This window comes from Quercus robur, chromosome 2 (assembly GCF_932294415.1).
Source record: "Quercus robur chromosome 2, dhQueRobu3.1, whole genome shotgun sequence".
NCBI lineage: Eukaryota > Viridiplantae > Streptophyta > Magnoliopsida > Fagales > Fagaceae > Quercus > Quercus robur.
In genome coordinates, this window is record NC_065535.1 from 85822460 (window position 1) to 85836486 (window position 14027).

Consider the following 14027-nt stretch of genomic DNA (forward strand, 5'->3'; position numbering starts at 1 on the left):
ATTAAATTTGTAATCATACAATTGAGAATGGGTGGTTTAATTGACAAATGCTTACCCATATGTGAGAGATAAGAGATTTAAACTATGAACATAACCGTTAAAAACATTAAAAAATATCGGTTGAATTATATAACTGTTGATCGCATGTGGTTTGGTTAGACTCAGTCATAAGTTACTTCTTATTTGTCTAGTCCACTCTTGCTATTAATTCTTTAAAGAGTAGATAATGTTATAATCAAATCCAAATAAAGAACTTTCACCGACTTAAACCTCCTATTATTTTTTATAAAAAAAAAAAAAAAATCACTTCTAAGTATCTTAATATATTTAGAAGTCTAGGTCCCATTGAGGTAGGAGTTATAATTAGAGAGAGTCCCACACATACTCTTTTAGGAGTAGTAGAGAAAATTTGCATGAAACGATCCATTCCAAATCCACGTGCCGCTTCCCCCAGTCTTTTATCTCCACTTGTTTCCTTAAAACCGAAGAAAAAATCTAAAAAACGCCACGCGTACTCCCAAATCTCATGCCCACTCAGCCGCTCTTCTCTCTCTCTCTCTCCGACTTCACATCGCTACGCTCTCTACTCACTACTACGCACAAACATACAAACACACTCACTTTCTTTCATTTTCTCGAGAAAATAAATCAAAATTCCCACCTCCTAGATTTTTTATATATACAATTAATTACTCTCACATCAAACACAGGGTTGTTATGAAAAAAAACATATGAAATTCCTATAGAGACAAATTAAAGAGAGAGAGAGAGAAAGAGTTGAAAGACACAACAGATTCATCAAAGCCCTGAATCGACGGCGCGTTTGGGAACTCCACCGACTCCACAGACTCTTCCTTCTCTCTCTCTATATATCTTTCTTCTTCATCTTTATCTCTCTCCAACACCGTTCAAATCAGGTACCTCTCTCTCTCTCTCTGTGTAAATTTATTGTAGTTGATAGGACTAGTTACAGACTCGAATGTAGAAAAGGGAAAAAAAAAAAAACCCATTAAGCACAGCCCTGGTTTTATTATGATTATTGCTTTTGTGGATTGATTTATAGTGAATTGAAGTAGATATAAATTTATATATACATATATATTGTTGTAGATATGGCATTTGATCAGAACTCTATTCCCCAAGATCTACGGCCGTTAAACGTAGCTCGAAGTATAGCAGAAGAGCCACGCATTGCACCTGCGCCGGCTGCTTCTGCTTCTACAGCTAGAAACATAGAAGGGTTTTTCCCCAACCCGCCTCTGGAGGCCGGGAGCACCGGTTCCATACCCGTTTTTTATCCAGCTGGGACAGTGTCCGAAGCCGGGTTTTTTGGTTTAGGGTATGGAAATGGGGCTCCGGGTGTTGCCATGTGGGGCCCTCGCATGCCCATGACTTCGGTGGGGCATCCTGGTGCTGTTGGTGTTGGGTTTGGTTATAATCCCAATTTTGGCAATCGGGTTGGTGGCAATGCTGTTGATCTTGCTAGTGGTGCTATGGCGGCTACTGGGACTGGGTATAGTGTGAATTTGGGCAATTGGGTTGGTGGCAATGGAGCGGATCAGGTTGGCGGTGATATGGCAACTGGGAATGGTTATAATGTGAATTTGACCAATAGGGTTGGTGGCAGTGGCGCGGATCAGGTTGGCAGTGATATGGCAACTGGCTTTGGTTACAATCCCAATTTGGGAAGTAGGATTAGTGGCAATGCCAATGAACAGACTGGGAATAGTTTAGCTGCTGGTTATGGTAATAGTTCCAATTTGGGCAACCGGGGTGCTGGCAATGGGGCTGATCAGGCAAGTGATGAGGGTGGCGATGATTCAGTGTCAGGGAAGAAAGTAAAGTTTTTGTGCAGTTTTGGGGGAAAGATTTTGCCTAGACCAAGCGATGGGATGTTGAGATACGTTGGAGGACAGACAAGAATCATTAGTGTTAGGAGAGATGTGAGCTTTAGCGAGCTGATGCAAAAGATGGTGGATACTTATGGGCAACCTGTGGCTATCAAATACCAGCTCCCCGATGAGGATCTTGATGCATTGGTGTCTGTTTCGTGCCCTGAAGATCTTGATAACATGATGGATGAATTTGAGAAATTGGTTGAGAGGTCTTCGGATGGATCTGCTAAGTTAAGGTTGTTTTTGTTTTCTGCTTCAGAACTTGATCCTTCTGGTATAGTACAGTTGGGGGATTTACTTGATAGTGGGCAGAGATATGTTGATGCAGTGAATGGGTTAACAGATGGAGTTGGTGGTGGAATTATGAGGAAGGAAAGCATGGCGAGTGCTTCTTCAACCCAAAATTCTGATTTCAGTGGGACTGAAGCTGTTGATAGCTTGGGCCCTGGTCAAGGTGATGTTAAAGGACCTTCATCAACTGGCATGTTATCGCCCAGGGGAAATTTAGCTACTTCTAATGACACTGCTCCAAGATTAATGTGTGTAGATCCCAACCCTGCAGTTTATACAGATGCCTCTACAGTTCCATTAGGCATTCCTGTGGTTAAGTCTGGCCCTCCCCAAACTTCATCTTCTCAGCCCGAGGTTGAGTTAGAAAGGTCCGTGCCTATTACTGTATCACAGCCACAATTGGGGCTGCAGCAAACTGGAATGGACGTTCCAACTTCTGGAACTTATTTGCAGGCTTATGTTGATCCTCGCCAAGAAGTTATGAAGCATGCAGATTATCTGCAGCTTTGTCCTCAAATGGGGTTCCCAAATCATCAGCTGTTGGGGACTTCAGGGTCTTTATACACCCAACAGCACTTCCGTGATGGCACTGGTGGCATTACTCCCCATCAGTATGTTCCTGCAGTGCACATGACCATGACTCCTGCACCTTCTCATGTCAGTGTAAGACCAAATATGATTCAGCCAATGATGCAACCACAACAAACTCGATTGGATCATTATGTTGATGAAACCAAATTTGGACCAAGGGTTGTCCAGGTTCCCATTGAGCGGAGCTACAATACATATCAAGTTCAGGCCCCATCTGCAATTGGAGGATATGGCTGGCATCAGGTTCCAGTGCCTGAGCATGTAATCTTCTCTGATGGATCGGTACCTCATCAGCAGGTAATGTATCCTGAAAAAGGCCTAAGGTTTGAGGACTGTTATATGTGTCAAAAAGCATTGCCTCATGCACATTCTGATACTTTGGTACAGGATCAAAGAGACTCAGGTGCAAGTTGTGTGTCTACTTCTAACTCAATTCATCATAGTCTCCGTTTGGAGGAAAATATGAGGGCTCAGCCAATGAACAGGGTTATGGTAACTGGAGCCTTGGGGGAAGGCATTGTAGATCAGAAAGTTGGGGCTCAACCCATGGTCCTTGGTCAGGTGGATCCTCAAGTTGGGATAACTCAATCAGACACAACTGCATTTACTCGAAGTCCGGAGACACAGAATGAAAATGAGAGGACTATTCTCCAAAAGGAAGATGATCTTGATAAACCTCGTATTTCAGCTCCCCTGAGTGTGATTGGTAGGACAGGTGATGTACAGTCATCTTATGCTGCATTCATAGGCACTGCACCTCAGTCTTATCTAGATGATGCTGTCCAGCAGCATTCAGTGCCAGCCCAATACCAGGTTAAAAAGGATGCCTTAGCGAATAAACCCATTAATGGTGATATAGCGTCAGCTGCAGGTGCACCAGTTCAAAATTCAGAACGTATATTTCAGGAGTCTCCAAAAGAATATCCTAACAAACATCCTGGCATTCTTCCAAAAGAAGACACTGCAGACGCTTATTTTTCCTATGATCAGCTGAGACCAATTGATGGGAGGATGGATTCCCTCAGAATATCCCCTTCTGAAACTTATAATAATGAGCACAGCAAGGCACCTCTTGATAAAATTAGAAAGGAAGACAGCTTTGATCACAAACCGCAGCAAGTTTCAGGGAAGGAGGTGCTTCTAGATAATACTTGTGGCAAACCCAAATTAGTTCTTGAGACAAATCACAATAAACCATCTGAAGGTATGCCTTATCCCTCTACAGAAGTTTCCTATGTGCATGGTTCTCAAGCATTGGAGTCCTATGAGGTGGCTCAATCTGCTATTTGGGCTAATCCTGAATCATACTCTCAATCAAATGTTGGTATTCATAACTTGGATCCTGAGGAAATTCATTATGGCAACCCTGTATTATCTGGTGTTGAGTCTTCTCATCTAACTGATAGAATTCCAGCCCCTGCTGAGCTGAAGGATGACACTTCACGTATCCAGCCCAAGATGGTACCAATTGGTGTGGAAGCCTTCCCCTCGAGTAATAATACACTGTCTTCTTTATCTCCATCTGGTAGAACTGGAGATGTTCAAGATTCATCAAGCTCACTTTTCAGCAATCAGGATCCTTGGACTCTGCGCCATGATACTTATTTTCCACCTCCAAGACCAAACAAAGTTCTGCCCAAAAAAGAAGTCTCTGCTAATAGGGATCCATTTGGTGAGAGCCGTTTGGGCAATAGTGGGGAACTCAATACAGAAGTACGCCTGGAGGATGGACTTCACCAGTCACTGGGCAATCAGAACAAGGATTTCCATTCAGAGCATTCTAGGTCTTCTAAAGGTCAGTAATATGTTAATTTGCTTGTGTAATTAATTAATTACTATATAATATTTGTTTGCGGGGGTTTTTATTTTTATTTATTTTTATTGGCTTTATATGTCAAAGGCTCAGTGGAGGAACAGATTAAGCAAGATCTTCAAGCTGTTGCTGAGGGAGTAGCTGCTTCTGTTCTTCACTCAGCTACATCTTCCAATCCTGACTTGCATGACAGAAATGAGTCTGAAGCTATTCAAGATGGAGATAATCAAAATAGCAGTGTTGACATGCAGCGCAAAGCTAAAGCTGAGGTCATTTACTTTCTTTCTTTTCTTTTTTTCTTTTTCTTTTTTTTTTTTTTTTCAGCGGGGTGGGGGGGATTATTTTACTTGTTGGTTTCTTTCTCTCTTTATTTATTTTTTCTTTTCCCTTGTTTATTTCAGGATGTCAAGAACAAACTGCCGGATAAGGCACACCTTGGTTTTCCAGTAGCAGATGGCATTGGCCGCTTGCAGGTTGAAATTTTGGTTTTGCATTTTTATTGAAATTATATTTCTGTTTTGCTAAATTGGCCTCTTATCCCAAGCTGCGATTGTTGGCAGATTATAAAAAACAGTGACCTTGAAGAGCTGAGAGAATTGGGTTCTGGCACCTTTGGCACTGTTTATCATGGAAAATGGAGGGGTACTGATGTCGCAATCAAACGGATAAATGATAGGTGTTTTGCTGGGAAGTCTTCAGAACAAGAGCGGATGGTTGGTGTATTTTTATTGTAATAGGTTCCAATGTAGCTTTCCCCCCTTTTTCAGCTTGCTTATTAATTCACTACATTTTGGTCTATGGATTCAGAGAGATGATTTCTGGAATGAGGCAATCAAGCTTGCTGACCTGCACCATCCCAATGTGTTAGCTTTCTATGGTGTTGTGCTTGATGGCCCTGGAGGTTCTGTGGCAACAGTGACAGAGTATATGGTTAATGGTTCTTTAAGAAGTGCATTGCAGAAAAATGAGAAGTAATGTATTCTTTCCTTCCTCTTTTTTTGTCCTTGTGGCTTGGCCTTATGTCATTTTCAAGGTTATGTAAAATTGACAAAGAAGTAATTACGTCAGGAATCTTGACAAGCGTAAGCGCCTCTTGATTGCAATGGATGTGGCCTTTGGAATGGAGTACTTGCATGGAAAGAATATAGTGCATTTTGATTTGAAAAGTGACAATTTACTGGTCAATCTCCGAGACTCTCACCGCCCAATATGTAAGGTTAGTGAATCACCTGATTTCTTTACAACCTCATTCTAGTCCATTTTCTGAGTTCAAAATGTGCTGAACTATTGTTCTAATATCACCTTGTTGTCAAATAAACAAAGACCATATAACTTATGATTAAGTTAGCGAGGTACCACCTTGTTTCTTATATGTCAACTGATTTCATGTTCTCTAGTAGTTAGTTGTTCATAAGAGCCATCTTCTCTAGATTCTCTACTTACCCTTTATGGGAAATCCTCAAGCACATATTGATATCGGCTTATATATTATAGCATAATCTGGAGAAATTTCTTATGTTAATATATGTAATTTACAATATTTGCAATGATGAGCATAGAAAATGTGCATTATGGACGCTTTTTTTTTTCTAAAATTTCGTGTGTCAAACACTTAAAGGTCTGTGTCTGTATACTGGTTCATTACATAAATTCACCCTCATGTACATTTTGAGGATATCATGTATTTGATCACAAAGCTTATTCACAGTCATTATTATTCAAAATTGTTTTATTATCTATGGTTCTTATGTGTGCAAGCTTAAACTCAATGACATAGGACAAATTGGGAAATTTCTCTGTGTACTTGTGGTGGGTTTAGGGTTAGAAGAATTTGTGGATCTAGGTTCTAGAATTGTCAAAGGGTTTGAAGCACCTATGTTGACCACTCCAAACACAAGCAATTGAATATCTAGAACGAGTGGACATAGTTTTTTTCCTTACGTTGAGTTGCAGTCATCATTTATTGTCATTGTCAAAATAATTTTCATCTCCCCCAACTAATACTAGCATTGTTGTTTCTGAGAGTTGAACTGGTTTGAGTTAAAATAATAATTATCTAGTAGTCCACTACATAGATTTTTACCATCCCTTTATTTATTTATTTTCTTTTTTGTTCTCCAACGACTGAAGTTGCACAAATCATCTACTTTTAAATTGGTAAACATGCCTATTGAATACCTAATCTACTGATTGTGGGTGTTAGCCCATCTGTATATATTTTTTCATCTTTCAATAACTTGGTAAATCCCGGTTATTAAAAAGATTAAAAGATTAATGACCATAACTTTACTTTGAAAGGAATCACTTCTTTTAAATGATAAGTGAATTAAAACTTTAAAAGATACGCCAATGAGTGCTAACACGTGATTCTGTCACATGCCTGTTAGTCATGGGTTTTAGAAATTTCAGTTTCTGTAATTTTGATTTAAAGCATACTTTCTGTAATTCACTTATGACTAATGCTCAATGGAAATGGAACTTGGTAACTCTAGGTCCCATGTGCGTCAGATATCCAACCCAATCAACTCGCTAATTTGTTAATTCTAAAACTAATTTTTAACAATTCGATCTCGAATTAGGGTATTGAATCTATTGATTGCAAAAGTTTATAGTTTAGGGTAGATATTGCAATTCCTATAATTTAGGACAGATAGCAACAATTAAGAGAATTAACCCTCAATTTAAGTTACAATATAAGACCAGATTTTTAGCTCCAAGGGATAGCATAATCAGTTGGGGACTATGCATCATAATGTGGAGGTCACTAATTCTAACCTCCTGTTGGAACCAAAACTTACTAATAATAATAAAAAAGTTTCAGACCAGATTTTTACTTGTTAATTTTTGAAGGTTTTTTTATTTTAGCTTTCTTTTTTAGTTGGCAGTGCTGTATTGTTGTATTTTGGCACGTCTGATATTTTGTTTTTATGTTCATTTCAACTGCCTGCCATTCTCTGAGTATTCATTAATTTGAGAGAGTGATTTTAAACTTACGTTTCTTGGAACCAGGTTGGTGACTTGGGCCTATCCAAGGTAAAATGTCAGACACTGATCTCAGGTGGTGTTCGGGGAACACTCCCTTGGATGGCACCAGAGCTTTTGAATGGTAGCAGTAGCCTTGTTTCTGAAAAGGTTTGTGCTCTACTGTTTCATTTATTCATCGTCTATAATAATCCCTCTCACTCACTGAATTTGACATTTGTGCTTTGAAAATTCCTTATGTAATAGGTTGATGTATTTTCATTTGGTATTGTATTATGGGAACTCCTTACTGGAGAAGAGCCTTATGCAGATTTGCACTATGGGGCTATCATAGGTAATCTTCTACTTATATTCAATCTCATCGATAATTGGTTATCTTCCCTTTTGGTTGAGTCAGAAATTGAGATGCTGATAATCGTTGCAATTACAATTCAGGGGGTATTGTGAGCAACACACTGCGACCACCTGTACCAGAATCTTGTGACCCAGATTGGAGATCACTGATGGAGAAATGTTGGTCAGCAGAGCCATCAGAAAGACCAAGCTTCACTGAAATTGCGAATGAGTTACGTTCTATGGCAGCAAAGCTTCCTCCCAAAGGACAAAACCAACAGCAGCAACTCCCCCCCTCCATACAGTCTCAAGTTCAGAAATGATCACGGGCAAGCCGCTTCCACTTGGAGTCTCTCCCTATGGGCTAAAGGCCTGTGTCACAGGCTGTTGGAAGATAAGTGATGTCTTGTGCTTGAATGTAACGAGGAAGATCGTCTTACTCTCTATGGTTAGAAATTTTTTAGTGGCTACAAGTTTTCAGTTTTTTAGGTCTAGATTCCTGATGTATGTGCTGCTGTACATTTCTTCTGTCATTTTTGTGTTACCAAAACCCCATTAGATCATTAGTAATTTGGGTATGATTGGCGCCAATGCTTTGTTTGAGCTCCTGCTACCCTTAAGAAGGGGTGTAATATTTTCTTTTTCAAATTCTCTTAGCTCAAATTTTGAGGAATCTCTACATGATCACCTATCCATACTTCTGAATTAGGATTCTTTAAGAGTTACTACGGTAATTTTAGAAGTTCTCAATATCCTCATCTCTCAATATTCTTTAGGCCTCATCTCTCAATATTCTTTAGGGCAATTGTTAATAAATTATTTTAGGAAAGTTTTGACACCACTATCAAGAGAAGCACAATTCTTAGGTACTCCCGAAATATGGAGAATGATGCTTACTCACCTCATATTCATAGTAGGGTCTACACATTAAATTTATGGTAGGGTCTACTATGCATGTGAGAAGAGCGAACACCATTTCACTATACTTAGGGAGTACTTAAGAATTTTTCTCAAGAGAAATATAAAAGGCCAATAAAAATTTTTAATTGCTTTTTTTTTTTTTTTTTTTTTTTTTTTTTTTTTTCTAAAAAAGGGTTCTTGAAAAATATTTTTTAAATTAATGCCCTTAGGGCATTTGTTAACTTTTCCCGTTATCCACTTATGCTACTATTGTAGTCTAAACCTACTCTTAGGATGGCAAAATATGCTTAATCCGCGGGTATCCGGTCTGACCTAACCCTAATGGGGTGGGTTTACCCAATCCGTAAAGCAAATGGGGCGGGTTTGGGTTTAAATAAAAAAACCCAAAATGAGTTCGGGTCGAGTTCGGGTATTATGCAAACCCGGCCCGAACTCGACCTGTATACATATATAATATTAAAAAAAAAATTTAAAAACCTTAACCCCAAGTATAAATATCTTCTAAACTCTCTCTTCATCTCTTAGCTCTCTCACTCACACGGCCACAAGCAGTCAAGCATAGCTCTCTAACTCTCTCATCTTCGTTTCATCCTTGCTGATCTCACACAAGCCTCTCATCTCCCTTGCCCCTCTGCCATATCCCTCAACCATCTCGCACCAATACCTTGCCAGTCAACCACCCTCTCACGGCCTTGCTCATCTACCCTCTCACGGCCTTACTCCACCTCACTCTCCAAAATATATATATATATATATATATATATTTTGGGTTCAATTTTTCTCAATCATGTGAGTTTGTGTTTGTGTGTATGATTTCTGTGTTTGGTTTGTGATTTTGAAAGGGAAAATCATAAATATGAAATTTGTGTTTGTGATTTCTGTGTTTATGTTTGTGTTTGTGTTAGGATTTGTGTTTGTGATTTTGGGCTGGAAAATCATAAATCTGAAATTTGTGTATTTGTAATTTGTGTTTTTGATTTTGGGTCGGGCATGACGAGACGGGGTGGGTTTGGGGTGAAAAAAAAAAAACTTGTTTATTAAACGAGCTGGGTTTAGGTCACGGGGGCGGGTTCGTGGGTCAGGTTCAGGTATAGAAAAACCCGCCCCAAATCCAACCCATTACCATTCCTACTTACTCCGTGCATTTTGTGCTCAAGGAGGTACCACTTGTATCAAGATGTTCAGTTATTAAATTACTTAGATGAATGCTACAATTGTAGCCCTTCCCCATGCATTTTGTGCTTGGGGGAGGTAAAATTGTGCTAGGATCACCAAAAATGGCACAAAGTTGTATCACAATTTGTCATATGACAAGTTGTAATTGGTGAAGGAGTGTCTGTGGGCCATCTAGGGACACATCTTCACTTATTACAACTCACCACGTGACAAGTTGTGGCACAAAGTTGTACCATTTTCGATGACCTTAGCATTTTCTAGGGGAGGTAGCACTTGGACCAAGATGCTCAGTTATTAAATACTTTGTTGGTGATAAGAATGAGGAAGCTACGGAGCTGGCAGTGGGCTATTGGTTCCGGTCTTTTGGAGGATGAGATTGTTTGGTACAAAGGCAATGTGAATGCCTTTGGTTTCAATGTGAGTTGAATTTGCTAAGTTAGCTTTGGATTTTCTATTTAAATTTTTTTAATTGATGTGAATTTTTATTGGGCCACCTCTTATACCTTGCAAGAATTGCCTATTCACCAATTGTAGGTGCTATGCTTTTGCCATATTGGGGGTAGGAGGTGAAGCCTTATTCTTTTGAAGTAATTGAATCATTGACCAATATGTATACACCTAAAAAAGAAGAAGAATGTGACATAAAGTTACCAATAAATTTAATGTAATTACTATCAGATGTAGCAATTTTACTATCCAAAGTGATGTCTTTAATAACCAGTGTGACTATACAAGGAATTTAAACCAATTTAAAAAAAAAAAATTAAAACAAGAAAAATAAACATTAAAAAGAAAAAAATAGAAAAAGAAAAAAAAGAATGCGGCATAAAGCCACGAAAAAATGTAATATAATTATTTTTATATGTAACGTTACTACTGATAACTATATAAGGAATTTAAAAACAACAAAACAAAAAGAGGAAATGCCAAAGCTATTCCAAAATTTGTTACAAAATTATTACAAAGTGACATGGCAATAAATATAATTGGTGTCACCTTAACAATATAATTAGTAAATGTATGAATTAACTTTTTGTGGTTGTTGACCATTGCTATTCAATATGAATTTATTATTAGATTTTAAAAAAAAAATTAAAAAAAGAATGTTATCTAAGGTTGCCAACAAAATAACAAATGTGATTTAGTTACTATCATATGTGACAAAGTTATTAATGTGACTAGCTATATTATTTTTTAAGCATTCCTATCAAATGGTAGTAATTATTATTACATTAAATTGATAGTAATTGCTATCATAAAAACCATTAAAATATTATTATTAAGTATTAATATCATATGATAGTAATTATTACATTACATTGTAATAATTATTATCAGTTATAACTACATAAAACTCTCCCAAAAAAAAAAAAAAAAGTATAAAGCATTGAAAAAATAAAACGAAATAGCATATGATCGCCTATTATACTAGTAGATTAAATTATTTCAAAAAAGAAAAAAGAGAGATACTTTTCTTAACAAAAAAATAAATAAAAAAAAAATTATTAGAGATACCTTTTGAGTTTTGACCACTACAATTGGGCTTTTTTTGTGAATTCGTTTTAGAAGCGTGTGGCTTGATTTTGATTAGTACTAGTCAACCTCAATTTTGAAGGCCCTGGCCTTGAACACGAATACGCAATCAATCCTACGTTTTTATATTTCTTATTTTGTTGGTTTTTGCATATAATAATCCAATTATTAGTGACAGTCTTGTTATAGAAATATATAGCAGCGTACGATCGTAGAAAACGCGTAAGCATGACAAACACGTACAAGTAAAATCCTAATACAACTTTGAAATAGGATTTCATATTCAATTTCCCTTGAAGATAGGATTGGCAACTCATATATTAAACCCATTTCTTGTTTTTTTAAGGCTTCTCTAGTTTCTCATAAATCTATCTCGCAAAACACACACACAAACATGGCTGCCCTTTACGAAAAACCATTAAAGGAGAATGAAGAAGGAGAAGCTATGTATGACTATGATGAAGATTCTGCTTCTGGGTCAGGGTGTTGTTGTTTTCGGCTTTTGGGGTTCAGACCACAGAGAAAAAGAAATGACAACGAAAGCAAATATCTTTTGCAGCAAAAGGGAGAGCTCAGGGAATCATGGTGGAAGAATAAACTGAATAAGGTTAAGCAGGTAACAGAAGTATCAGCCGGGCCCAAGTGGAAGACTTTTGTGAGAAAGTTCAGCGGATTTGGGATTAACAAGAACAAGAAAGATAGGAACAAGTTTCAGTATGATCCACAGAGTTATGCTCTTAATTTTGATGGTGGTTTTGATAGTGAGGAAGATGACCTGATCCTTGGTTTTTCGCAGAGGTTTGCTGCTCCTATTCATAATCACGAAGAACAGCGGAGAATTGGATCAGGAATGTGATGGTTTTGTTTGTATAAAATTTTTTGATGATTCACATCTCTTTGTACTGTTTTTTTTTTTTTTTTTCATAGAATATTATTGTTCGTCCATAATCTTTTATTTGTGTCTGTCTTCTTTGAATTTAGTTTTGTGTTTGATATTATCATTCCTTTTTTCCGTAAAATCTCTCATAATTCCTTGTTCACCCAGTTGGAAGTTCATAATATTAATAATAACTAATCACTATCTTGCGCAATGTACCATATAGTTACAAATGAATTAACTTTTTATAAAACAAAACGCTATATATATATATTGAGAAATAACCATATTATGTCATTTTTTATAAGATGAAACAAATACACACTACTAATATTTCACCTATACTATTCATTTCCACAAAAACAATTAATAGATATTAACAACATGAGGGAAGACATAACAAATATACTTATTGCCTCTTAGACATCAAATTTCAAAATGAAACATACATGATCCACATTTTCATATGCATGTTTTCAGATATCAAGATACTTTGATGTCAAACATGAATAAAAGTATTTTTTTTAGCATTTACTCAATTTGTAGTTTGCATAGAAATCTCAACCATGTTGCCACAATGCACTAAAAAAAAAACATTTTTCATCATGTAAAACTTTAGTTTGATGTAAAACTTTAGTTAAGTCCATATATTACCTTTAAGGGAGGCACATAATAGTTGCATATTTAACTTCATAGGATTTATACATTACTAAATATTTTACAATTTTAAATATAATCTATATCAGTAGGAAACTGTCTAGAAATTAAATTGAATTAACCATTTTTTTTAGAGAGAAAGCACCACTTATATTTTTGAATTGAGAAAAAAATAAATTTAAATTCTTGGTCAATCACATTGATCATCAATCAATTAATCATAACTCAATTCATGATCATATTTGACAATAAAAGAAGAGTTACTAATTAATTATATATTTCATAATTTAAATCAAATTCAAATCTATAGAGGTGCAATTCATCCCTCTTAGTGGACTTTTTCTTCTAATGAATATAGGAGGAAAATAAAAAGTATAATTCAAAATTTTTCACAAACTTCAAAAAAAAAAAAAAAACTTACAAACCTCAAAGTTCATGAACATATTATAACATAAAAAGAAAACCAAAAACTACCCTTAAGTTATGGAAACTCATTTATCACAAACCAAAGTAATATACTTTCTCATTAAAAAGTCAATCTTCTATAATAATACATAAAAGAATTTCAAAACACCGTCCCCAAAAAAAGCCAATCTAGTTAATCTAAGCCATAAAAAATTCTGATACCTACTATGCATTTATCTATAATTTGATTTTTATCTTTTCTTTTAAATTTATCTGTCAACCTTACCTAATTTTGTAACTTCAAACTTAAAGTATGCAATTCAATATTTCCAAGTGAAGATTCTCATTGGAAAAATCTAATAGTTATAAATCAAAACTTACAATTCTTAAAAGTATGATGTCAAGAGCATAAAAAAGCTTTGGATAAAGGTGTAATTTATAACTTTTGATTTCTCAAGAATAATGCTATAAGAAACTGTAATGCATCCAAATGCTAATAATCACTATTACATGCTGTCGGGGGCGGAAAAGTCTTCCTTCCAACAAATGAGAT

At 36.5% G+C, this 14027-nt stretch overlaps 2 protein-coding genes across 3 annotated transcripts; both read left to right on the forward strand.

Annotated features, from left to right (window-relative positions):
* The first annotated feature begins 521 nt into the window (after nt 1-521).
* On the forward strand, nt 522-8639 carry LOC126715523 (uncharacterized). Of its 2 annotated transcripts, XM_050416162.1 has the most exons (11): nt 522-917; nt 1111-3074; nt 3165-4572; nt 4678-4859; nt 4992-5063; nt 5151-5303; nt 5398-5561; nt 5659-5806; nt 7600-7722; nt 7819-7906; nt 8008-8639. In XM_050416162.1, the coding sequence occupies exons 2-11, from the start codon at nt 1113-1115 to the stop codon at nt 8226-8228; spliced, it is 4521 nt and encodes a 1506-aa protein (XP_050272119.1). In that variant the 5' UTR covers nt 522-917; nt 1111-1112; the 3' UTR covers nt 8229-8639. The 2 variants fall into 2 exon arrangements, with proteins under 2 accessions (XP_050272119.1, XP_050272118.1); XM_050416161.1 differs by having other exon boundaries at nt 1111-4572.
* A 3190-nt stretch (nt 8640-11829) lies between these two features.
* LOC126707402 (uncharacterized) lies at nt 11830-12626 on the forward strand. The gene has a single exon (XM_050407017.1). The coding sequence runs from the start codon at nt 11930-11932 to the stop codon at nt 12389-12391; it is 462 nt and encodes a 153-aa protein (XP_050262974.1). The 5' UTR covers nt 11830-11929; the 3' UTR covers nt 12392-12626.
* Nucleotides 12627-14027: the final 1401 nt, after the last annotated feature.

Excerpts from the sequence above, each read along its gene's own strand:
- LOC126715523 (XM_050416161.1), top strand. The coding sequence starts at position 1,113 with ATGGCATTTGATCAGAACTCTATTCCCCAAGATCTACGGCCGTTAAAC. Across the intron at positions 5,064-5,150 it reads ATGGCATTGGCCGCTTGCAG|ATTATAAAAAACAGTGACCT; the intron begins GTTGAAATTTTG and ends GATTGTTGGCAG. Across the intron at positions 7,907-8,007 it reads GCACTATGGGGCTATCATAG|GGGGTATTGTGAGCAACACA; the intron begins GTAATCTTCTAC and ends ATTACAATTCAG.
- LOC126707402 (XM_050407017.1), top strand. The coding sequence starts at position 11,930 with ATGGCTGCCCTTTACGAAAAACCATTAAAGGAGAATGAAGAAGGAGAA.